The sequence below is a fragment of the Arvicola amphibius genome, chromosome 1 (assembly GCF_903992535.2).
Source record: "Arvicola amphibius chromosome 1, mArvAmp1.2, whole genome shotgun sequence".
NCBI classification, from domain to species: Eukaryota; Metazoa; Chordata; class Mammalia; order Rodentia; family Cricetidae; genus Arvicola; species Arvicola amphibius.
The window spans coordinates 179,352,947-179,377,865 of NC_052047.1; the positions used below are offsets into that span (position 1 = coordinate 179,352,947).

Below are 24,919 nucleotides of genomic sequence, written 5' to 3' on the forward strand. Positions count from 1 at the left end.
TGCTCTGACAATTTTATTCAACTTTTTAATTTTTTAATTTATGCTCATTAAAAAAAGGTGAAACAGTAGAAAATAAAAATAATCCTTTCCAAGTCCTCATCCTTACCTGTCTATGCTTCTTGTGTTGCTTGTCCTTCCATTTACCTTTCAACTGTGTATGCATTTGTTTAGGTATGTTTTGTGAATTAAACAGTTTTTCAATACAGAAGTTATTTTTACTATGTTTTAAAAGAGATTAAAGTTTTTCTTGTGTGAATATTTGGCACATTATATTTTATCTCTTATTGATTTTATTTAAAGACAGAATCTTGTTATGTAGCCATGGCTGGCCTCACTATATAGACAGGGACTTTATTTTGATGGATGTTATATAAGTTTTTCTTGTTTTTTTCTTGAGTGCTGGGCAGACACATTAGATTTTAATTGTGCTTTAATATCAGGTTGTCCTGCCCCTCTATAATTAAATATACTTTTTATATCAGTATTTTTCCTGTATTGTAAATTAGTTTAAAATATCAGTACTTAAATCTATTCCTGTTTCCTGTTTTTATAGAAGAGATTTTTGGGTTAAAGGGCTTGTCTTTACAAACCGACTCTTTAGTCTAAATTTTAGATTACCTGTCGTCTTTATTTTGGTAGTGTGTCCCAGACAAGCATCCTACCATTGAGCCATTTCCCAGGTATATTATATAAGGCTCTGTAAAAACAGGCGGTTGTTCTCCAGGAAGAATTTATATGTCTGCCAAAATTAAATTGAAAAAATTATTTAAATTAAATTAGTTGGTTTTGTATATATAACAATTTTTGAGGATTAGAAATCGTTTAAAATCAGAGTTGAAAGGAATTTATATAAACCTGGGATTAATCTCATTACCATACCAAAGATACTCAAATGTCTGGATCTCTTATAGTTATTTTGTGAATTATAAGTTTTAATACCCATTTCTCAACAATGGTTCCTAATGTATGCTACAAGTAACTTACTGGCAGATATGTTGCAATTATTTTTTTCTCTACATATATTTGTGTAAACTTTTTTTTTCTCCTTCCTGAGACAAGGTTTTTCTGTAGATTAGGTTGGCCTCTGACTCATAATCTACCTGCTTCTGCCACTGGAGTGCTAGATTTAAGGCATGAGCAACCATAGTCAACTATTTGTATAAATTTGTAATTGAGTATATATGTGTTTATAAGTTATCAAGCGCTAGTCTAGTATGGGGAAATCTTAAGGAGACACTTTAGGAAGAGGAAATCTCAAGGAGATATTCAAGAGAAAGAAAGGGTTTATGTAGGCTGAGTGTTCTGGTAATAAATAATTTATATTTAAATAATTATAAATAATTTATATTTAAATTATAATTTATATTTAAATTTTAGATTTTAACTCCATTTCTACTGAGAAGACTGAAGTCTGATGTTGCTCTTGAAGTTCCTCCTAAGCGAGAAGTAGTTGTTTATGCACCACTTTCCAACAAACAAGAGATCTTCTATAAAGCTATTGTGAACCGCACAATTGCAAACATGTTTGGAACTTCTGAGGTAATAGTGGTTTTGAAGTAACTGCAAATGAGGTGACTTAATTTCATGACTGATTTCAGTTTTTTGTCTCCTCACCTATTTTCAGGACTTTGTGGGTAAATAGGCTCAAAGTAGAAGGTACTTTATGTTGTCTACAGTCCTCCTACACTTTTAGTTGATCATCTGTGTTTTGTTTGTTTTGTGGTCATTGGAAGTACTTGTTTAAAATGTGCATATCTATATGTGCAACAGCCTGGATTTGATAACAAAAAGACTAATCATCATTTAGAGAATGTTCTTGGAGAGACATTCATTATATGTGGTAATGGGTTTTATAAGGACATTTTCATTCAAGTATATCATGTACATTTACCACAATTATTCTCCTATATCCTACCAACCCACTCTTAGAAGTTCATTTTGCAACCACAGGATCTTTGAGAGTCACTTTTCTAAAGGCTTATTGACTAGGCGAACTCCCTTCAACTATGTGTTTCTTTTCTAAAGAGGTGTCAGTAACCAAGAGGATTTCAGAGTATTTGAAATTTCCATATAACATACACCATAGTAAAAATTGCAGTGGGGTGTATGATTATCAGGTGTACATAAAAACATACTTTATTCATATTTAGAGCTTCAGCAGTTTTTAAACAGGTGGTTTTTTATGTATTCTCTTTAGAAGGAAACAATTGAGCTAAGTCCTACTGGAAGACCAAAACGGCGAAGCAGAAAATTAATAAATTACAGGGAAACAGATGAATTCCCTAGTGAATTAGAAAAACTAATAAGTCAGATACAGCCACATGTAAACAGAGAAAGGTAAGTGTTTAAAGATAAATTTACGTATTTAAATTGTATTTTATTTTTACCTTTGTCATACTTACATGCTATGTTTTTGTTAGGAGTATTGTGGATGTTAATATCCCTATGGAATCTGAAGTTAATCTGAAGCTGCAGAATATAATGATGCTGCTTCGTAAGTGCTGCAATCATCCATATATGATTGAATACCCTATAGACCCAGTCACACAAGAGTTTAAGGTAAATATCATTTAATAATTTAGTTTTTATTTTCTGTATTTTTTATATTGAAGCAAAACATTTTTTGATAGATTAAATACTATGCTGTTTCATTTCATTAATATTTATTTATTTATTTGTTTGTTTATTTATTTATTTGCCTTTTTTGAGATAGGGTTTTAACTTTGTAGCCTGGGAACTCGCTCTGTACTGGTGTAGGCTGGCCTAAAATGCACAAGAGATTTACGTTGTCTGTATTTGCTTGTCTGTGCTGGGATTCAAGCCGTGTACCACCTTACCTGGTTATATGAGTATGCCTGTGTGTTTGTGGGTGGCTTTGTGCACATGTGCCTGAGGAGGCCAGAAGAGATCAGAGCCTCTGGAACTGGAATTATAGATGGTTATGAACAACCTGGCAAGTGCTGGGACCTGGAAGAGTAGTAAATATTCTCTTAGTTGCTAAGGTAGCTCTCTAGCTACAAAGTATTTCCTTTAAAAATTATTTATTAGTGTGTATATGTGTGTTGTCTGTATACAACAGCACACCTGTGGAAAGTCAGGACAGCTTTGTGGGTTCTCTTCTGCCTTTATCTGGATTCCAGTGATCAAACAGCAGATCATCAGGCTAATGCTAGAAATGCTTTTACTTGCTGATCCTTACTTAAATGTTTCTTTAGCCTTAATCAGATTGTTTACAAGCTCATGTGTTTTCTCAGCCACTGAGCTATCATCACTTCTGCCTCCAATTTTTATTTTTTAACCAAGACTGGCCTCAAGGCTTCTATATAACTGAGCCTAACCTTGGACTTCGATCCTCCTGCTTCTGCCCCCTAAGTGCTTGGATAACGGACATGTGTCACCATCCTTGGCTATACAAAGTGTCATAATTTAAAATAAGTTCACAATTAGACTTTAATAATTTAGTGTCAGTTACTGTTTATATTCCCCCTTTAGAGTTTTTTTTTTTCTTGGAATGTAACTTTCAGTTTAAAAAGATCAAATAATAACTTGTCATTAAAAATTGAAATATTAAGGCCCCGAAATATTAAGGCCCCTGGGTGTTACAGCACATGCCTTTAATCCCAATTCCCCTACCACTTGAGAGAGAGGCATGTGGGTTTCTGAGAGTAAGGCTAGTCAAGGTGACCATGTCTCAAGAAAGAAGTGAACTATTAAAATGGCAAATGATTGATCATTATAGTAACAATTTTCTTTCTTTTCTTGTCTGCTTTTAAGATTGATGAAGAATTGGTAACAAATTCTGGGAAGTTCTTAATTTTGGATCGAATGCTGCCAGAACTTAAAAAAAGAGGTCACAAGGTTGGATATTTCTGATAAGAATTTTAACCATTTAGTTTTTCACGAGTCAGTATAGACATTAAGATGTATTTAAATTTTAGGTGCTGGTTTTTTCACAAATGACAAGCATGTTGGACATCTTGATGGATTATTGTCATCTTAGAAACTTCACATTTAGCAGACTTGATGGGTCTATGTCTTACTCAGAAAGAGAAAAAAATGTAAGTCTATACATACGAAGTTTTCTTTGTAACTCTGTCTTCATCTTTGAATTAATATGACTAAAAACCCAACCCTGTGGTAGGATCAGAGACAAGCATTTCATTTAGTCCTGACAGATCTTAGTTTTGAGTCTCATATCTATACACATGTAATCTTCTGGCACAGTCTTAGATACAGTGTCCTACTTATGCACTGCTGTAAGAACTTTAGGATAATAAGGCATTGGTTTTTGATTTTTATCTCATTTTTCAACTTTTAGCATGAAAATTTTAAGTGTGTGGCAGTTAGAAGAACTTAGTTGACTGTTATTATTCCATTTAGGACCTGCCATTAACATCCCGTTTCTTCTTTTCATCACCTGAGATACATCAGTCTATTGCATCTGTTTAGCATTCCTTTATTTTATTTTTGTTGTTGTCATTTGTGTGTTTGTTTTTGAGACAGGGTTTCTGTGTGTAGTCCTGGTTATCCTGAAACTCTCTGTAGTCCAGACTGGCCTCAAACTCGAGAGTCACTTGCCTTGGGCACCCGAGTGCTTAGATTAAAGGCCTGAGCCGGTAATGCCTGGCTAGGTTTTGGGGTTTTTTTGTTGTTGTTGTTTTGTTTTGTTTTGTTTTGTTTTTAAGATTTGGTGCCTGTGAATCCTAGAAGAGGGTATATAAGCTCTGGGAACTGAATCCCAGCCATCGGGAGAGAAATAAGCATTCTTACTACACTATCTCCAAGCTCTATTTTTAAAGCATTTCTTTGTGTTTTCTGTCATGTGGGTTACAGGGATTGAAGTCATGTTGTCAAGTTTGGAGACAAGAGCCTTTACCCTTGGAGCCTTTTTGCTGGGCAGTGTTTTGTGTGACATAATTGCAGTGTTTGGTCCTGGCCAGCTTTGAACTAGAGAGTGGCTCATATTGGAGCACTCCTATTGCCTTGGCCTTCAGACTGCTGTTTGAACCACCATGCATGACTATCTATCTGTCCTTGATGCATTTAAATTATATATTTTTCATTGACTTACATGGTTTAGGGTAAGAGTTACTTACTATGAAGCAAATAAAGTATGTAATGTTTTTTGAGCAACATGAGCAAAATTTTTTCCATACCACTAATGAGATCAAATTACCATAAACCCAGAAAGTGCTGCTCCTTTTAGTGAAGCAACCTTTCTATCCACCTCATTTCTTATCTATTTGTGTGTATGTTGTTTTATGTATATGTTGGATATGTGGGTTTGCACATATGCATGCACCAAGACAACAAAGATGTTAACTGTCCTCTTCCATTGAGCATTGAACTTACTAATTAGCTAGACTCTCAGGCTGGTGGGCTCCAGGGATTATCCTGTCTGCCATTTAAGTTTCTTCTACCAGGTCTGTCATTAGTGACCAGGGCACTTGGTATTTTCATAGGTGCCAGGGATCTAAACTCAAATCACCTTGCAGGTACTTTACTGGCTGAGCCATCTTTTTAACTGTTTTTTTTTTTTTACTTCTTTTGTTACGAAGTATGGCATATAGCTTTAACAAAATAAAAATATGCATAGTATAAATGCGTGAAAAGTAGAGTTTATACATGCAGAGGTTTTTTTATTGGCTGTTATAATTGTTTCCTAGTTCTGTTGAAAAAGACAGTGGTATTTAAAATTAATACCTTTCACCCCAGTCAGTTTTAAAGTTTTTTTTATTTTAATAGCTTATGTTTATGTTCCTTTTGCTTTTAGATATACAGTTTCAACAAGGATCCAGATGTTTTTCTTTTCTTAGTGAGTACACGAGCTGGTGGCTTAGGCATTAATTTGACAGCGGCGGATACGGTTATCATTTATGACAGTGATTGGGTAAGAAGTACAGCAATATGCTGTACTATATTTCTGTTCTGAAGTTTTTATCCTTTATTACATATATTATAATTGCATTTAAATGCCTATTTGCAGATAGGAATTTTTCATCAAGTTTTCTGCCTATAAAAATAAGATACTTTCAGAGTATTAAATAATTTTGAATCACAATCAATATGTGTGTGTGTGTGTGTGTGTAAGAGAGAGAAAAACAAGTAGCTATCAGAGGACAACATATAAGAGTTTAGTTCACCATGTGAATCCTGTAGCACGAATAATAAAGTCCCAGAAACAGATATTGGGGTTCAACAGAGTGAGCTCTGTTTCTCTTTTAGACAGATTGAATATTACATAGTTCATGGTGACCTTGAATTCAGAGATCCTTCGGGCTCTTCCTCCCGAGTCCTGGGATTAAAAGCATGCACCACCACTTCCTGGCCTGTAAAGGCTGACTTGTGTGGCTGCTTTGCTTTCTAATTTCAGGCAAGCTTTATTTATTTAAATACAAATACTATACCACTATACCTGAGGAGTAAACTGAGGTGGCTAGGCTTTACCCATTGAACCATATCTCTGTAACCTGTGGGAATATTAACATAGAAATTTGTACAACTGTTCTGTCTGAGTGGTAACTTAAGCAGCCATTCTGGAATTTAAAGTACATCTAAAAACCACTCCAAAGTTTCTTATCACGTACTTGGCTGTTTTACCAAGATTTCATAAGTTTATGTTTTCATTTTTAAACTTTTCTGAGATCCAATTGTCTCTGCTCCCATAGCACTGTGGTTGAAGGTGTGCGCTACAACTGCCCCACAAGTTTAAGCTAATTTTAACATGATTCTGCTAACTGTACCTTTCTTTTCAACTTTAAGAATCCCCAGTCTGATCTCCAGGCCCAAGACAGATGTCATAGGATTGGTCAGACAAAGCCAGTTGTTGTATATCGCCTTGTAACTGCAAATACTATTGATCAGAAAATTGTGGAAAGAGCAGCTGCTAAGAGAAAACTAGAGAAGCTTATCATCCATAAAAGTAAATGGTTTTTAACTTGTTTAAAATAATTTCATTATTTTTGTGTATAAGCATATTGCCTGCATGTATGTCTGTCCCCCATGTACAAGCTTAGTGCTTAGAGATACCAGACAAGGGTATTGACGCAACTGAACCTGAAAGTACAGATGGTTGTGAGCCTCTATGTAGGTGCTGGGAATTGAAACCAGGCCCCCTATAAAAGTAGACCATGCTCTAAATGTGAGCCATCTCTCCAGCCCTGTAAGTGCTATTACACGTAACATTACATGTAAGTGATGTTTTTGTGTGTTAAGAATTTTCATTTTTGTTTTTTCTAAAAAAAAAATTAATACAGCTTGATGACACAGGATTTAAATGTGCGATAGGGGATTTGGAACTACTGACAACGTACATTGAGTTGCTGTTCATAGACAGAAACTCAGGGATTAGATAACTGTTAAGGGAAAGAGTCAAGGATAATGAAACTTTGGGAGTTCATTGGTATAATGTCCCCAAATCTGTCATATAAAACTTAACATAATGCTTGGCATATTTCTGGTAAGATATTTGTTTGCCAAAACCTTTAAAACTTAAGACCTTTCAAGATGCTAAGTAGTAGATGTCAATGGTATTTCATAGTGGTAACATCAAATTCCATTTAATGTAGAATAGATTCTTTGAAAGGGGAAAATGAATGAGGAGTTTCATGTCTTATTTCCCAAGATTTCTTGGGATACTTTTTTTTTTTTTTTTTTTCTTGAGTGTTTTAAGAGAGTGTTTCTCTGTGTATCTCTGACTGACTGTCCTGGAACTATCTGCCTCTGCCTATCAAGTGCTAGGAAGGAATAAAGGTGTGCACACCACTGTCTGGCCAAGGATAGTTCTATTTTTACTCATGTAACATAAAATTTTATTAAGTAGCACAGTGGCTACCTTTAAATGGGTTTCAGGCATTTAATTCAGATCATCAAACTTGTTGACCCTCATACCTGGTTTTGATGGAAAAGCAGGTTAGATTTGAGATAAAATTAATTTGACTTGGTAGAAAATTTAGGTTGTCGTTAAAAATTTCAGAGTGAGTAAAATGTGCCTGGTCTTTCAAAAATTTTTAACCTGTGTTTGTTAAGAAATTTGATAAAATTACAATTTCTTTAAATGTTAAACCTACTTTTAGTTTACATAATTTTTATCTATGATTATGTATTCTTAAGTCTGTTTGCATTATTTGAAGACACTAATTTTAGAATGTTAAGGAATATAAAAATACAGACTTATGCAGTATATACATACAATAAAACACATAAATGTTAAGTATGCAATTTAATGATTGAAACAAACGTACAACTCCAGAAAGTTCATTGTATCCTTTTCAGTCATTCCCCGTGCTTCTCTGACACACGCTGTTTTGGTTTCGGTCACAGTGTGACAAAATAAATAGTTTTCCACTGTTCAGCTGTGTTGTTTTCTATTTTTGTTTAACATATTTTGAGATTCATCTATATGCTATATATTAGAGCAGTTTTATTCAACTCAGTAGTTCATTTACCTGTTGATGGACATTTGAAATTTCCCCAGATTGTGTTTATTATGAATAAGCTGTTTGAATCATTATTTATATGTTGTTTTTATAGAGGGGCTGTGTTTATCTGTTAGTAAATATCGAACCTTTTCTAAATTTCCAAAAAATTTTATACTTCCAGCAAGAACTAAGGGGTTTTCATTGTTCCTTCAGGACAGTCTGAAAAAAAATCTTTTGAGGCCGGGCGATGGTGGCGCACGCCTTTAATCCCAGCACTCGGGAGGCAGAGGCAGGCAGATCTCTGTGAGTTCGAGACCAGCCTGGTCTACAGAGCTAGTTCTAGGACAGGCTCCAAAGCCACAGAGAAACCCTGTCTCGAAAAACCAAAAAAAAAAAACCAAAAAAACAAACAAAAAAAATCTTTTGAAAGTTATCAGCCCATGAATGAAATGGCACAAAACGTATATTAGTAAATGTTAAATTTTCTTTCAAATTGTAAGCCTCATTCCTGGTTTGTAATAGATTGTAGCTTTCAAAGAAATTTATAGTATAAATTTGTTGATTTGTTTGTTTTGATTTTATTTCCCTCTCCAGATCATTTCAAAGGTGGTCAGTCTGGGTTAAGTCAATCTAAGAATTTCTTAGATCCTAAGGAATTAATGGAATTATTAAAATCTAGAGATTATGAAAGGTAAGTTTTCTCTAAATTTTATAATATATATAGATAGGTGTATAGGTAAGGAGAGAAAGAGAATTCTTTTGCCAGTGGGCCTGTGTGGAGGTCAAAGCACAGCTTGGTTCTCTCCTTCCACAATGTGGGTTTTGGGGATTGAGCTCAGGTCATCAGGTTTGGTGGCAAGCACCTTCACCCACTAAGTCATTGTTTGGCCCAAAATTTTTTAACTTTATTTTATCTATATGGATGTTTTTCTTGCATGTATATCTGCACTATGTGCATGCCTGATGCCTACAGAAGCAAGAAGAGGGCATTCGATCCCCTGGAACTAGAGTTAAATGTTGGCAGTTATGAGCTACATGGTGGGTGCTGGGAATGGCACTCAGGTCCTCTGGAAGACCAATCAGTGTTCTTAACTCCTGAATTACTTGTCTAATCTGTAACATTTCTTGTTCCACCCCTACACTTTTAAAGATTTATTTATATATCATGTAGATAAGTGTTCTACTTGCATGTATGATTTGAGCCACCATGTGTTGCTGGGAATTGAACTTAGGACCTCTGGAAGGTCAGTCAGTGCTCTTAACCTCTGATGCATTTCTCCAGCTCCTCCAACATTTCTTAATTTAGAAAAATGTGATGCATAGTTCTGAGTATAGTCCAATAATACTTGGATGTTGTTTTTATAGGGAAGTAAAAGGATCAAGAGAGAAGGTCATTAGTGATGAGGACCTAGAATTGTTATTAGATCGAAGTGATCTCATAGGTGAGTATTGGCCTTTTCTGTAATGAAAACTTTAAAACATACAGAAAATAGTGTAAAGAACCCTGTGTGTACTGCGTTCAGCCATAATTAGTCACAACATTTTATAGGACAGAGACTGCTTTCATTTCCCAGCTTCTCACACTCCAAAAAATCACACAGAAACCACATTATTTACAATACTGTTTGATCAATGGCTCAGGCATATTCCTAGCTAGCTCTTCCATCTTAAATTAACCCTTTTCTATTAATCTGTGTATTGTCATGAGGCTGTGGTTTACCAGTACAGCGTGTTACTACATGGTTTCTCCTATGTAGGTTGGTCACTTGTTTGTTCCTGGCTGCCCAGACTCCCAAAGTAACCACATAGAAATTGTATTAATTAAATCACTGCCGTGCTATTAGCTCTAGCTTCTTATTGACTAGCTCTTACCTCTTAATTTAACCCATTTCTATTTATCTGTGTATTGCCAAGTGTCTGTGGCTTACCGGCAAGGTTCAGGCTTGCCTGTTCCCAGTGGCATCTACATGGCATCTCTTGACCCTGCCTTTTTTCTCCCAGCATTCAGTTTAGTTTTCCCCCACCTACCTCTATTCTGCCCTCCTATAAGTTCAAAGCAGTTTCTTTATTCATTAACCAATAAAAGCAACACATATACAGAAGCATTTCCCACATCAGTCTCCTTCATCTCTGCCTATTCTCTCTCTGTGTCTCTGTTCAGATTTCCCACATTAACATTTAGTAATTCCTGTTCCTTGCTGTTTCTCTTTTGTTAGAGACTTAAAAATCAAACATCTGTCTTGAAATTATAACCATGAATACATATTAAACTGATCTGTTCCCTCTCACAATAAAGATCTTTAAATATTTTATTTTACTTGTATATATCTTTTTTTTCTACGTGTGTTTCTGTGCACTACTTGCATGCTTGATATCCACAAAGGGCAGAAAAGGGTCTTGGATTCCCTGGAACTGGATTTACAGGCAGTTGTGAGCCACCATGTGAGTGTTGGGAATTAAACCAGGGTCCTGGAAGAACATATTTAACCACTGAGCCATCTCTCTATCCTGAAAGACTTTTGTAACATGAATAATAAAAACCCAGAGACAGATACTGGAGTTCAAGCTGAAGATCAGAAAAGCAAAATGGCTCTTACCTCTACCAGATTGAAATGGGTGATTCTGCCTACACGAATACTCAGACTGAGACTGTGACTGAGCGTGAGCTCTGTCACCTGTTTTATATACCTCCCTAGTCCTGGGATTAAGGGCATCCACCACCACCACCACTACTAGTGTGGCTGCTGGGATTCACGGTGTGTGCCACCACTACCTGGTCTGTATGCCATACTAGTGTGGCTGCTTTGCATTCTGATCTTCAGGCAAGCTTTATTTACTAAAACACAAATAATATACCACCATAGTTTTTCTTTCTTTGTTTCTTTTCTTTACTTTTTTAAAAATCTTAATTCTTGTGAATGCGTATATATATATGTTGTCTGCCATGGCACCAAGTTGGAGGTCAAAAGACAACTTGGGTGTCAGCCCTCACCTTATTTGGATCAGGGTCTCATTTTTCACTGCTGGCTGGCCCATGAACCTTCTGGGGTTTCTTGTCTCTTGCTTCTTATCTCTCTAGGAGTACTGGTATTAAACATGGTTGCTACTGCTTCTGTGTCTATGTGGGTTCTGGGATCTAAACTCAGGTCTTCACATTCAAAGAACAACTACTTTACTGTCTCCTTAACACCCCACCACCACCACCACCCAGCTCCCTGCTTATTGAGGCAGGCTCTGGCTGTGTAGACCATATTGTTCTTGAACTTCTGTGGTCCTTCTGTGTCTGTCTCTGCCTAAGTGCTGGTATTACAAGTCTTTGTCCATCATGCTCAGTTGTAAACTGTAATGAAGTCCAGTTTTACAAAATCTGCATATCACAAGTTTTGAGTTGTATCTAAGTATTTTTTTTTCAAAGATTAAAGTTTTATATAAGAGTAGTAGAGTTTTAGTTTCTTTGTTTTAGGTTTGTTACCTAGTTTGAGATTGGTTGCTTTTTTTATTTTAGAAAATGTGAGGAGTTTGATTGAAGGTGTTAGCAAACTCCCGCCTGCCCTTCCTTCCACCACACCCTCTACCCCTCCCCGGACTCTCCAGAAAACAGTTCTTTTTTTTTTTTTTTTAAGTTTTTTTTTTTTTTTTTTTTTTTTTTTTTTTTTAGAAAACAGTTCTTAAACAACCATCTAGGAAGTTAGGAAAAAAAAAATACTCCTCTACTTAACTCAGACTAACCAAGAATAATAGCTGTCACTTTAACATTGTAGAAGGAAGTTCTACATACTATAAGATAATAGACTAGAGGAGTAAGAAATAAAAATTGAAATTGCTCTCAAAAAATGGGATTGCAGGTGAATACCACTGTACCCAACAGGGAAAGAATTCTGAAATAAAACACAGTGCTCACAAGGCTAGGGAGATGGTGTAGCAGGTAAGAATACTTGCTGTTAAAGAATGGGGACCTGAGTTCAAATACCCAGAGCCTATGAAAGTCTGGGCCCCGACAACATGTTTACACAGAAGTTTCTGTTCCGCCTAGTCCTGCAGCTGTTCAGTCCCAGTGAAACACAGAGAGACCTATATTAATTATAAACTGTTTTGGCTTATTAGCTTAGTCTTATTGACTAGCTTTTAAAACTTCAATTAACCCATAGTGTTGACTGTGTTTAGCCATGTGGCTTGTACCTTCCCTTAGTGCAGCATTCTCATCTTGCTTCCTCTGCATCTGGCTGGTGACTGCATCTGAGCCTTTCCTCTTCCCAGAATTCTCCGAGTTGCTTGCCTTGCTCATACTTCCCGCCTGGCTACTGGCCAATCAGCATTTTATTAAACCAATATAAGTGACCAATCTTTACAGTATACAAGAGCATTTCCCACAGCATACAGCCTTCATTATGAGAGGTCAGGGGAAAGGATGGAGAATTGTTAAGGCTTGTTGGATTCCCACTAGTTACAGGTTCAGTGATAGACCTTGTCTCAGGGGAATAAAGGGAAGAATGATAGAGAGGATACCTGGCATACTCCTGACTTTGTTCTCAGGTTTACACACACAGAGATACATATATTAAGGATGTTTTTGTGTGTGTGTGTGTGTGTGTGTGTGTGTGTGTAGCACACATATAGAGCTCACTATGAAAAATATTTTTGTTAAATTCATGCTAAACATTTCTGTGAGACATGACACAAACTTGTTCTGGTTCTAAAATGAAAGTAGTTTTTCATGGTATTTTCCTTCTCTGATTTAATTTTATGAGTGTTTTGCCTACTTGTATGTCTGTGGCAGGTACATCCCTAGTTCCTGCAGAGGTCAGGAGAGGGTGTCGTATCTTGGAATTAGAGTTATCGATGATTGCGAAATGACATGCATGTGCTAAAACTCGGCAGAGCTAAGCATTTCTCCAGCCCTGTTTGTCAGCTTTCAAACTAAGCATGATTGTCTTTTAAAACATTGCTGATGGAGCTGGAGAGATGGCACAGCACTTAGAGGACGCAAGTTCAGTTCCCAGCACCCACATGGCAGCTACACCTATCTGTAACTCCAAGATTTGACAAAACACCACTGAAAGTAAAGTAAAAATAAAATTTATAAAATTGAAAAAATAACCAAATAAGTGTTTTGTTTATATAGCTTTGTATGTATAGATTTAGAACAGCAAAATGAGGCTTGATATTGTTTCCTCTGTGCTGTTTGGAGCTGTAATAAAGACAGTGTTACAGGGAGCTCTATGGGCACAAGCAAGAATATCCCACATTTCTATGGATTTTTATATTTTGGAGAGAGGACTTGTGTTTCAGCATCATATTAGAGAGTTCTTATGATTTTTAAAAAATTTTCTTATGTCTTTAAAAATATATGTGTCCTAATATTTCTCTCTTAGATCAAATGAAGGCCTCAAGACCGATTAAAGAGAAAACAGGGATATTCAAGATACTAGAAAATTCTGAAGATTCCAGTGCAGAATGTTTGTTTTAAAGCAGAGCTAAATGGCTTTTAAAAACTTTTACATCCATTCTGGTAACTTGCCTACTCGCTTTGGATTTTATAAGTTTATATAATGTAACTAGTATTGTTACATCCCTGAAATGCTAATTTTCTGAGATTTATTAAGTACAAATTTCCTATTAAATTTAGTTTTTTTCAGGTAGTTTTTGGGACTGGGTTGTACTTTTGAGTATGGTCTTTGAATATTGTCTAATATGTACTTAACTATTGGCAAGTTTATACAGTCTTCCTGTGGAAGTTTAGTGTCTCCCCCAGCCCCTTTAGTTGTGTAATTCATGGGATTTGGACTGCAGTTATGGAGCAGGGTTTTGATGGGGGAGAATGATTGAAATTGTACTTTCTGTTGCTGAAGTAAATTGTTTGATTTTGAGTCCGTAAGATGACTTACCAAATAAATGTTTATTATAATATGATCTCATCCCATTATTTTGTCAGGAAACTATTAATTTAGTTAAAATAATAGCAAGGCTTAACTGATCCTGGGATTCAATGGTACTGGCTGAACTGACTTCATTCTTCTGTAAGGACTGTCATATAACAATTTCAGCAAAGCTCAAAGACATTGCAGGGTCTTGATAAAAACCCAGATTTTGGGAAAGATACATCGTTCAAAGCAAGAATAGAAATCAAATAAAAAACCAAAAGAATTTATAGAAATAGAGTGCAGATACAACCAGAGTGAAGAAAAGACCTCTGTGTGTAAGAAACCTAGGAGCCAAAGTAAGGGATCATACCAGCCTCAAAGGAAACAATCTAGGCCCTGGTGGAAGGTTATAAGTCAGTGAAGAAGAAATCTTATGTATACCCTGCCTAGGAGGACATGTTCAACAAGCTGTGTATTTATTTATTTTCTATTTTAAAATTTGTGTGTGTGTGGTTGTTAGTAGATCTTTGAACCTTCTGGCATTGGTACTGAGAAATAAACACAGGTTTTTTGGAAGAGCAATGACCATCCAACTGATGAATTGCTTTTCAAGCCCAGATCGTGTATTTATTGATTGTCCTTTGGGAAAACATTATATGTATCTATATTCAAATGAAAGGACTATAGAATAATGGAAATAAAAGAAGAAAAACTTTTTGAAAAAGCATTTGATCAAATAAGAGACCTTTAGGTCAAATAAGACCTGCAGGTGTTTTTTTTCTAATACTAGTGATGTTCAGCAGTCATAAAAGTAGGTAGAGTTGTTCAGCATGGATTTAATACAACTTGGTGAGTTGCCTAAAAGTTGTAAAAACCTTTGTTTTGGCTGGGCGGTGGTGGCGTACGCCTTTAATCCCAGCACTCGGGAGGCAGAGGCAGGCGGATCTCTGAGTTTGAGGCCAGCCTGGTCTACAAGAGCTAGTTCCAGGACAGGCTCTAGAAACTACAGGGAAACACTGTCTCGAAAAACCAAAACAAAAAACAACAACAAAAAACCTTTGTTTTGTTACTTCCTTCACAAAAATTGTTTTCTTGGTTCAGAGGTCAACGAACAACTTTCAGGAGTCAACTTTCTCCACCTTTTATGTGGAATCTGGAGATTAAACTTGGTTGGTACTCAAGGCTTTTTTCCCACTGAGCTGTCTTGTCGGCACCTGTAGTATTCTTATAGACGTGAATATTTTATAGCTTTATTTCTGTACTTAACAGGCTTTAGCACCTCCTCCCTCTCGCCGTATGCCCTATTGCATTGAGAAAATAGAAGCAGAACTGGAAAAGTAGGTGGCTCACAAACGTCCCCAACTCTAGTTCTAGGGGATCTGATGTGCTCTCCTGATCTCTTTGGGCTTGCATTTGATGTAGAGGCATATACATGTAAGCAAAACATTGATATAAGTAAAATAAATCTGAAAAAATAAAATGGACCAGAGGAAGAAGCAGGTGGATCTCTGAGTTTGAGATTGTCCTTCGTGAAGATCATGGAGCACTGTGATGTAATCTTTTTCTCATTACCAGTGTACAGTACAGTTTTACAGAGTGTACATGTATGGCATGATTTTATGGCTAGTGAATCTTGAAGATAAAAGTTTTCAGCTCTGGTTTCTAAAGTATTAAATATTGTTTAATGCAATCATTAAAAATTGCTTTGGGGTGGGGAGCTAAAGTTATGACTCAGCAGTTAAACCATTCTTCCAGAGACTGGGACTAGATTCCCAGCACCCAGTTGACAGCCCACAATTACAAGGGATCTGATGCCCTCTTGGCCTCTGTAGGCATCAGGCATGCACATCACAGACAGACTTAACATGTAGGCACAGTGTCTATACATGTAAAGGACAGGCATTATATGAGGCCTTCAATTTAATTTTGGAATGAGGTCAAATGTCTGAAAACTGCTAATGTATAGGGTGTGCTACTTCCAATAGCTTATTTTTCTCAGTTTTGTTTTAAGACCTGCCCATATTGCTGTACACTTAGGTCTTCAGTGTGTGTCCATATTTTACCTACTACTGTATTGCTTTTCATAATTTCTGTGTGGATTTTCACTATGTAAGTGTTTCACAACCTTTCTGATTTGTGCCATCCTGACTATTATAAAGTACCATCTTGTTTAAATTTTGCTTCTTCTTAGTTTTTATTTTGGTCAGTTTTGCTATAGTTTTACATGTATATTATATGCAAGAATCAGCTTCAAGGTTTGTTAAGTATCTTTGATCATATTTCATTGTTTCATATATTCATCTTTTTGTTTAAGCTGTATTATGTAATCGAAATACCTTAGTTTTTGGAGTAATTTAAAAACGTTATTTTCTCTATTCTTTTAGATTATATTTCATAACTTTCTTGGTTATAATTTCACTGTTATTTATGTTTCCTAAATTTTTATGATTTTCTTGTTAACCCAAGGATATATTAGATATTTATGTTGTAGACATCTTCCTTTTTTTTTTTTTTTTTTTTTTTTTTGAGACAGGATTTCTCCTGGCACTCACTCTGTACACCAGGCTGGCCTCAAACTGGCTCCCAAGTTCGCAAGTGCTGGGATTAAAGGCATGCACCACTGCTCAGCTGGCATATTACTTTTAAAAGTTAACTCTTGTTGCTTTTTACCTACATTGAATTATTTTTAGAAAATGTGATTTGTATAATGCTTTTTTTGCTTGCTTGCTTGTTTTTTTGTTTTTTGCTTTTTTGAGACAGGTCTCCTGTAGCTTGGTCTGGCTTCAGATCTGTTTTGTAGCAAAGGATGACCTTGAACTACTGATCTTTCTGCCTCCACCCTTCAAGTGCAGGCATTGCAAGTTTGCACCGCCACACATGTGTATGATGTTAAGTTTTTAGAAGATACTTTCTTTGTGGCCCAATATGGGATAAATTGGTTTGTGAATGTCTTCATTTATACTTGGAAGGAGTATACATTTTTCGATTGTTGCTTTACAAATTATTTTCTTTAATAAATAGCTATAAATCTATACTTGCTTAATTTGTAAACTTATTTCTTTAGTTATGGGTGGGAGAGATACTTGTGTAGTTAAGAACACTGCTGTTCTTCCAGAGAACACAGGTTCAATTCTCTGCACCCACATGGCAGGTCACAACTGTCTGTAACTGCAGTTGCATCTTCACAAAGAAATACATGTAGGCAAAACATGTGCACTTAAAATAACACATCTTTAAAAAATTTTAAAGTTTAAATTAAATCAATTTTCTGTAGAATTATGCTGTTTGGGTGCTGGAGAGATGGGTCAGAGATTAAGAGCACTGGCTACTCTTTCAGAGGTTCCGAGTTCAATTCTCAGCAACCATATGGTGGAATCTGATGCCGTCTTCTGTCATAAAAGTGTATATGCAGATAGAGTACTTGTATACATAAAATAAATCTTTTTTAAAAGAATTACAATGTGCTTGGCAGTGGTGGTACACACCTTTAATCCCAGGCAGATGCAGGCATATCTCTGTAAATTCAAGGCTAGCCTGGTCTACAGAGCTAGTTCCAGGGCAGCCACAGCAACACAGAGGAACCCTTTTTTTTAAAGCACTGTTAGATGTTCATAGAGTCTACTGTTGATATGTGTCTACAGGAAAGCTTTTCTTTCGGGTATTGTCAGCAATAGTGTACATTAGGTCTCTCTCAGTTTATTACCTTTAAATTTTTGTTGCATCTTAACACACAACTCAACAGATGTTAGAGAATGTAACTTGTACAAGGCTGAGTTTTTTGTAATTTGAATTTGCAAGATGTGTGTACTACAGATTCCAAGAAAACTTGAGTTGGAGTTTGTTTTGTTTTGCTCTACAGCTGACTTCTTTCAGAGGCCAAGATTATAATGGACAGACTCTCACTGCCATCTCTAAGGAACAGTTTTGGTTTTGTTTGTTCACTTATGTGCTTTTATCTAAACTGCTGAGCCATCTCTTCAGCCTCTGGTTTGTGATTGAAAAGTATCAGGAAGGAGAAAGGGAAATAATTCAGTTAGCTCTCTTAACTTTAAAGTTAAGTCATTTCATTCTGCAAGAATTTGCAACAGCCACAAACTTAAAAATGCCATGTTGTAACTATAAAGAATCTTTAGTACAAGTGCACCCTAAGGTCTTAGGGACTTAAAGTATTAGCTTGGTGGTGGTGGCACACACCTCTAATTCCAGCATTGTGTAAGAATGCTTATTGCTTACCCAGTGGCTGGAATTCAGTATCCTCTTCTAGCCTTCACAGGCACCAGGCATACATACAGGCAAAACAGCTTGGTCTATAGAGCAAGTTCCATGACAGCCAGGGCTACACAGAGAAACCCTATCTCAAAACAAACCCAAAACACCCTCCCTACACACACCCACACACAAAGGTGTTTGTTCTTATGAATCTGTGTGTTAGCAGGAAACTTACTGTAGGATTGGTGTGGCTACCTTGGCCAGATTCACAGATGCATCTGTGGCCGGCTGCTTTTTAGATGCTAAAACTTGGATAAGTTGTGGAGACTTAACCCAGGCATCAAAAGCAAGCTTTTACATGTCCTCTGCAGAGTGGCAGAGGAAAAGCATCTTGGGTAAGTACTTCCCACGCATCTACTTTCTTTACAGCTAATTCCCTATGGGCTAAATTCTGAGGGCAAGCTCACTTAGTGGGATGATACTGCAAAGTTGATGCCAAAGGCTGTAGATAATGCGAAAGATGAAGTATTTATATAAACTATCCTCTAGATGTATTTATCACAGATAATTTAGTGTCTCAAGTGCAAAGAAACAGAAACCAGTAGTAGAAGATAGTTGACATGTCTTTGGAAGCATTGGGGTCTCCCTATTTTATTTCCTTTTATTGAAAATAGGTTTTTTTTTTTTTTTTTCACATGATATATCCTGGTTACAGTTTCCCTTCCCTCTACTCTTCTCCATCCAAATCAACCCCTCCACTGCCTGAAGGAAAGGAGTCCCAAGTTACAAAAAAGAGACCTACCCATTAGCCCTTTGAAGAATCTTGTAAAAACACTAAACTAGGGTCTCTTTGGAAAATAAAATGTCTGTAAAAATAAAATTGAATGAAAATAGAAAACAAGATTGAAAAAAATGTTGGGTGGTGGTGGCACGTGGTTAATTCTAGCATTCGGGAGGCAGAGGCAGGTGGATCTCTTGAGTTTGAGGCCAGCCTGGTCTATAGAGCGAGTTGTAGGACAACCAGGGCTGACAGGACAATGAGATAAGGATGATGCCATTGAGTTTTTCTGTTGACAATCTGCTGGGAGGGCATCTTACCCTTGAGCAGTAGTTTCCTCAGGGAGAGTCCCTCGGAGAAAACTAAAATTCCATTTACAAGTGGTTATCAGAGATAACATCTCTGTTAAGGATGGAGGAATGTGCCCACTTCTGTTCGCCCTAGGACTCCATCTGATGCAGACCCATGCAGATCTTAGACATACTGAGTTCTTATGTGTGTAGATCCTTTTGATTTAGAAGGCCTGAGTTGTGTGGTGTCTTCCATTCCCACTTCCTTTTCCACAAGGTTCACTGAGCCAAAGGGAGGGATTTTATGGAGATGTCCCGTTTAGGGTTGTGTGTTCCAAAGATACTCATTCTCTGTGTAATGTCTGGTTGTGGGTCTCTATTTGGTTCCATTTGTTGTAGGAGAAAACTTTCATGATGGCTGAGCAAGTCACTGACCCATGAATGAATTAGGAGTCCCTTCCTTCCTTCCTTCCTTCCTTCCTTCCTTCCTTCCTTCCTTCCTTCCTTCCTTCCTTCCTTCCTTCCTTCCTTCTTTTCTTTTAGAACCCTAGTATTTGGTTTTACCTTAGTCTCAGGACTATCTAGCCTCAGGTTCTTGGTCACCTAAGCAGTGTCAGCTGTAGGTTACATCTTGCCTTGCCTTAAGTCAAATCAGATTGGTTGGTTACTCTCACAAGCTTCATGCCACCATTGCGCTAGTGTACCTTGCAAGCTGGACACCATTGTAGATCAGAAGGTTTGTTACTAGGTTGGTGTTTATATTTTTCCTTTGATAGTGTGCTGAGTACCTTCCTGTACCAAAGACACTAGCACATAGGGGTGAAGGCTCTTTGTAGGCACTATGAATTGTATACGTAGTTTGGCAATGGGACCTTGCTGTCAGTTTGTAGAGAACACTAAGACTTAGTAACAGTGGTTCCTGTAGCCACCACTGCCCAGCTACCACTACCCGGCTCGCTCATTTGATGGTGTAGGAGGGTCTTCTGTCTATATGTTACTGTCATTGGTCAAATAAAGAAGCCTTTTGATAGGCCAGCCCTTAGGTGGATGGAGTAGACAAAACAAAATGCTGGGAGAAAGAAAACAGGCAGACACCATGATTCTCTGGCCCAAGATAGATGTAGGTTAGAATCTTGCTGGCAAGCCACAGTCTCATGGTGACATACACATTAAAAATGGGTTAATCAAGATGTAAGAGTTAGCCAATAAGAGGCTAGAACTAAAGGGCCAGGCAGTGTTTAAATGAATATAGTTTCTGTGTTATTATTTCCGGGGCTAAGCTAGCTGTGCAGGAGCTTGGCGGGACAAAAAGCAGGCCTGCTCACCTCATCATTACAAGTTGATAGAGCATGAGACTCTTAATCTCTGGGTCATGTGTTTGAGCCCCACGTTGGGTGCCAGGTGAAGTAGGAACATACAAAAGTATAGTAATCAATGTATTAAGTGCCATGAAAAGGCAAACTCACAAATACAGAGCAAAGCACTACTGAACCCATGCTGCCTCTGCTGCTTGGTCTCTGACAGTGCCAAGTGTGAGCAAGAGAGATCAAGAGACTCTTTCCCCACAAGCTTATCTGTTACCATGTAGCAGACAAGACTAATGCGTTCCCACAACAGATTTCATTTAGTTTCCCTTTGTAAACGTATATAATTTACGAAGCTTCTACTGTATTAGGTTTTTGTACTATCCCTCAAATGGCTCTAAATTTTAGCCATCTCCTGTCCTATTAAATGATTAATTCAAATACCAACTGCTCTGCCAATCTGCTGATTCTAATAATGGGAAGTATTTTTATCTTTTTCACAGGATATTCTATATTTTTAAAGGATATGCCATATTTGAATTCATAGAACCCTTAAGTAAATTCATTGTTTTCTTTATTACAGAATAACATCCTTGAGACCTTTGACATGTTGCTTAACTTCCTAGTTGAAACCATAGTGTTCAGCAATTGTCAAATAAATATTTACTGGATTGGGGCTGGAGAGATGGCTCTGCTCTTTCATAGGATTCCATTCACAACACTCACAATCATCTGTAATTCAAGTTTCAGGAGTATCTAGCACTCTCTTCTGGCTTCTGAAGGCATGTCATATGCATGGTGCACATATATACATGTAGGCAAAATTCCCATATTCATAAAAACTTAAATATTTATTAGCAGCATAAGTATAAACAACTGGATTTAATTCTCATTTAGAGAAAATTCAGTATATAAGAAAATTATTTAAATCCTGCAAGAAGTCCCATGTTTTAATTTCTATTATTATTTTGGGTAAGAAAAAAATGTTCAGTGTCCCCTTGACTTTTTAAAAGTTGATCTTAGAGACATCCAGGTAAGAAGCCTTTGTGTGATCTGCTCAAGAGAAGAAAGCAGACTTTTGAAACTGAAGGAAAGGAAGAAATTTTGAAATTATCAATAGTAGTGATCAGATGGCTGTGAATTGTGGATAAAAGAAGGGTAACAATTTGAAGTTAGTCACTACAGACTGCTTCGGTCATATGCTTTCTAGGGGATGGTGGGAGAAGAAACTCCATTCATAAAGTAAACCAGACCAAAAGGGATTGACAGTCCACACAGATTGCAATTCCAGTTGTAAACTTAGTAAAGGAATCTCATTATCTCACTCCTGTATGCTTAGAGGGTATTGACTGATGCCATCTCGAGGAGATAACCTATTATTTAAAAGTGAGCTGCCTTGGGGCCACAAGAATAGGGATGGAATGAATTTAACCTGGCACAGGACCAGAGTGAAAGTCAGCCCAGGCACAGTGAGGAGTGGGAGAATGAGGCCCAAGGGTTGCAAAGTTCAGGTAGCAGGAGACTTGTGTAAGTAGTGCCATGGGGAGGAGGTGCTAGGGAGCACTATAGTTTGGTAGCCCTGAGACTGAGGTAGCTTTAAGCACTCATGTAACTGAGGCCAATACTTCTGGTACTCCTTCCTCTACTTCCTGAGTGCTGGGATTATAGGCATGTATTACCATACTAGTTTCTTTGTGGTGGTATGGTTTCCTATGGGATTAAAACTGGGGTTTTGTATGTATTAGGCAAGCACTATGCCAATGGAACTTCATGTTTTTATTTTTTATTTTCCTCTTTACATTTCTCTAATTAAAAATATTTTATTACATTTATTATTTATTACATTTATTTATTTTGTGTATACGTGTGCATGTTCCTACTTTTCACGTTATTTCTATTTCTTAACATTAAAAAATTGTTCCTATTTTCTCATGTTATGCACCATTATAACAAAAATAGCTGGATTCTTACTTGTCTCCTCTCATAGACTTAGAACTCGACATTTAGCTGCCTGTAATGTTCTGGGGGCATGAAATAACTCCTTATAGTTTACCATGACTACCAAGGCATTCTTATAATTAGATGCAGCAAGCTTTGGCTCTCCAGCTTAGTCTACCTGCTGAATAAATGTCCTCCCTTGTCTTCAGTCTCTTGTAAAATGCTACTGTGCCAGCAGAGATTACTACCTATAATCCAAGGTAGCTAAGAAAGTCCCTTGGCACTAATTGAATAGCAATGATAACAGGCTATAACTGGTATTGCCATCACTGTGAAAACAATGTAGGTTGGTGTGACATCACTGCCTACTATTCATTAACACTGGATGCCTTAACCGGTAAATCTCCCCACGTTCACATCTATTACCACATTGTTACTACCTAAGATTGTCCCTTTAGGCTAAAGAATCTCTTGCTGTCTGTCCATCTGCCTCTTTTTTGAGACATGTTCTCCCTGTGCAGCCTTGATTGGCCTGGAACTCTGTGTTGACTAGAAGTCTTGAGAGATCTCATTTCACTCTACCTCCTAAGTGTTGGAATTAAAGGCATGCACCATCATGCCTAGCATCTCTTGCCTTCTAGATATCTTAAAAAAAAATAAAATCACTTGTCTCTACAGTATTCTGTCTTGCCAAGACACTCACATACATACTAGTAATCAAAATCAAGGGTAACTCAAAATATGTAACACTAGACTGTTAGGGAAAAAAGGAATTTAATAAAATTTTCTGCCATGGACCGGCTCAGGGGAGCCACTCAGACCATGGGAGAAGCAGGGTCTTGGTACGTAGGAAGGCACAAATTCGGCGAATGACAGACAGACACAACACACAAGAGAGTGGTTGGAATCTGCTGCGATTTTACTGAATTCATGTTTTCATTATATAGTATTCAAACAAAGAACAAATCAGAAGGTCATATATCATTGGTTGGCAGAGTATGAAAGCTTCTTTTAGTCACATCAGCGATATTTAAGGAAAGCATATTACCAGGGACAGGTGTTAGACATAAAACATCCTTAGAAGAGGAAATCTTGTCCTTGGGAATGTAAACCTCAGACAAGTGGTTACATCTTATGAATAGAAAGTTTCTGTCTCATTATCACTATCTTGGCCCTTCCTCTTTCTAACCCTTTCTTCATCTCATCTAGTGACCAAATATGCCTAATCAGCTCTCTGCACCTGTTGAAATATACATTTTATTATCTTCTTATGCAGCAGACACCATAGGGGTTGGGATTTAGCAAGCCTATCCATAAAGTTCAAAGTATAACATAACAGTCTTTGTCCATCCCTTGCTCATCATACACCCCGTGTATGACAAAGGTTCTGCTGTAGTCTTATACATTCCCATACTGTGATTCCCTATCTCAGAGCTGTTCCTGACGAGATAATCCTTGTCTTGTATATATAAAGACTATCATTATTATAAAAGAGATTGTGCAAAGCCCATATCCTGCATAGCCAGCTACTCAAGAAACCCGTCTATGCCTCAGCGGTGGCTAATACCAGGCCGTCTGCCATTGACCTCCAGGAAACCTAGTCCCATAGGACACATAGCTCCCGTCTGGCATAATGACATGTCATGTCACACAGATGACACTGGAGTTGATGTGGCAGTTTCCATATACACACAGGTCCCTGATGGCCAGTTTAACTGGAAAACAATGATATCAGTTTCTGCCCAGCAATAGATCCACAACGGAGGCTTTATCTTGCCCCAGATAATCTTAAAAGTCTTGCCTTATGACTGACTTATACCAATCCTCCCCCACCCACAGAGACAGCGTTGCTCTGTGTAGCCCTGGGTGTCCTGGAACTTGTTCAGTAGACCGGGATGGCCTCAAAGTCCGAGGTCTATCTGCCTCTGCCTCTCAAGTGCTGTGATCAAAGGTGTATGACACCACCGCCTGACCTGATTTACACCAATTCAAATTTTTTTCTCCACATTTTCTTCTTTCTCTCTTCTTTATTTCTAAGATTTATTGTGTGTGTGTGTTTAATTTATGTTGCTTCTTGTGGGCAGCATGAATCTGGGAGAGCAGAGCCTAGAAATGAGGT

The 24,919-nt window shown here is 37.2% G+C and overlaps 1 protein-coding gene across 1 annotated transcript in view; it reads left to right on the forward strand.

Annotated features, from left to right (window-relative positions):
• Positions 1 to 14,833, forward strand: part of Hells (helicase, lymphoid specific) — a 36,952-nt gene extending 22,119 nt beyond the window's left edge. The window contains exons 13-22 of the mRNA XM_038333121.1: positions 1,378 to 1,539; positions 2,198 to 2,337; positions 2,421 to 2,559; positions 3,775 to 3,858; positions 3,939 to 4,058; positions 5,774 to 5,890; positions 6,763 to 6,922; positions 9,015 to 9,111; positions 9,786 to 9,862; positions 13,793 to 14,833. Of these exons, the coding sequence (XP_038189049.1) occupies positions 1,378 to 1,539; positions 2,198 to 2,337; positions 2,421 to 2,559; positions 3,775 to 3,858; positions 3,939 to 4,058; positions 5,774 to 5,890; positions 6,763 to 6,922; positions 9,015 to 9,111; positions 9,786 to 9,862; positions 13,793 to 13,887 (1,191 nt within the window). The 3' untranslated portion in view covers positions 13,888 to 14,833. The remainder of the gene's footprint in view (positions 1 to 1,377; positions 1,540 to 2,197; positions 2,338 to 2,420; positions 2,560 to 3,774; positions 3,859 to 3,938; positions 4,059 to 5,773; positions 5,891 to 6,762; positions 6,923 to 9,014; positions 9,112 to 9,785; positions 9,863 to 13,792) is intronic.
• The last annotated feature ends 10,086 nt before the right edge of the window (positions 14,834 to 24,919 follow it).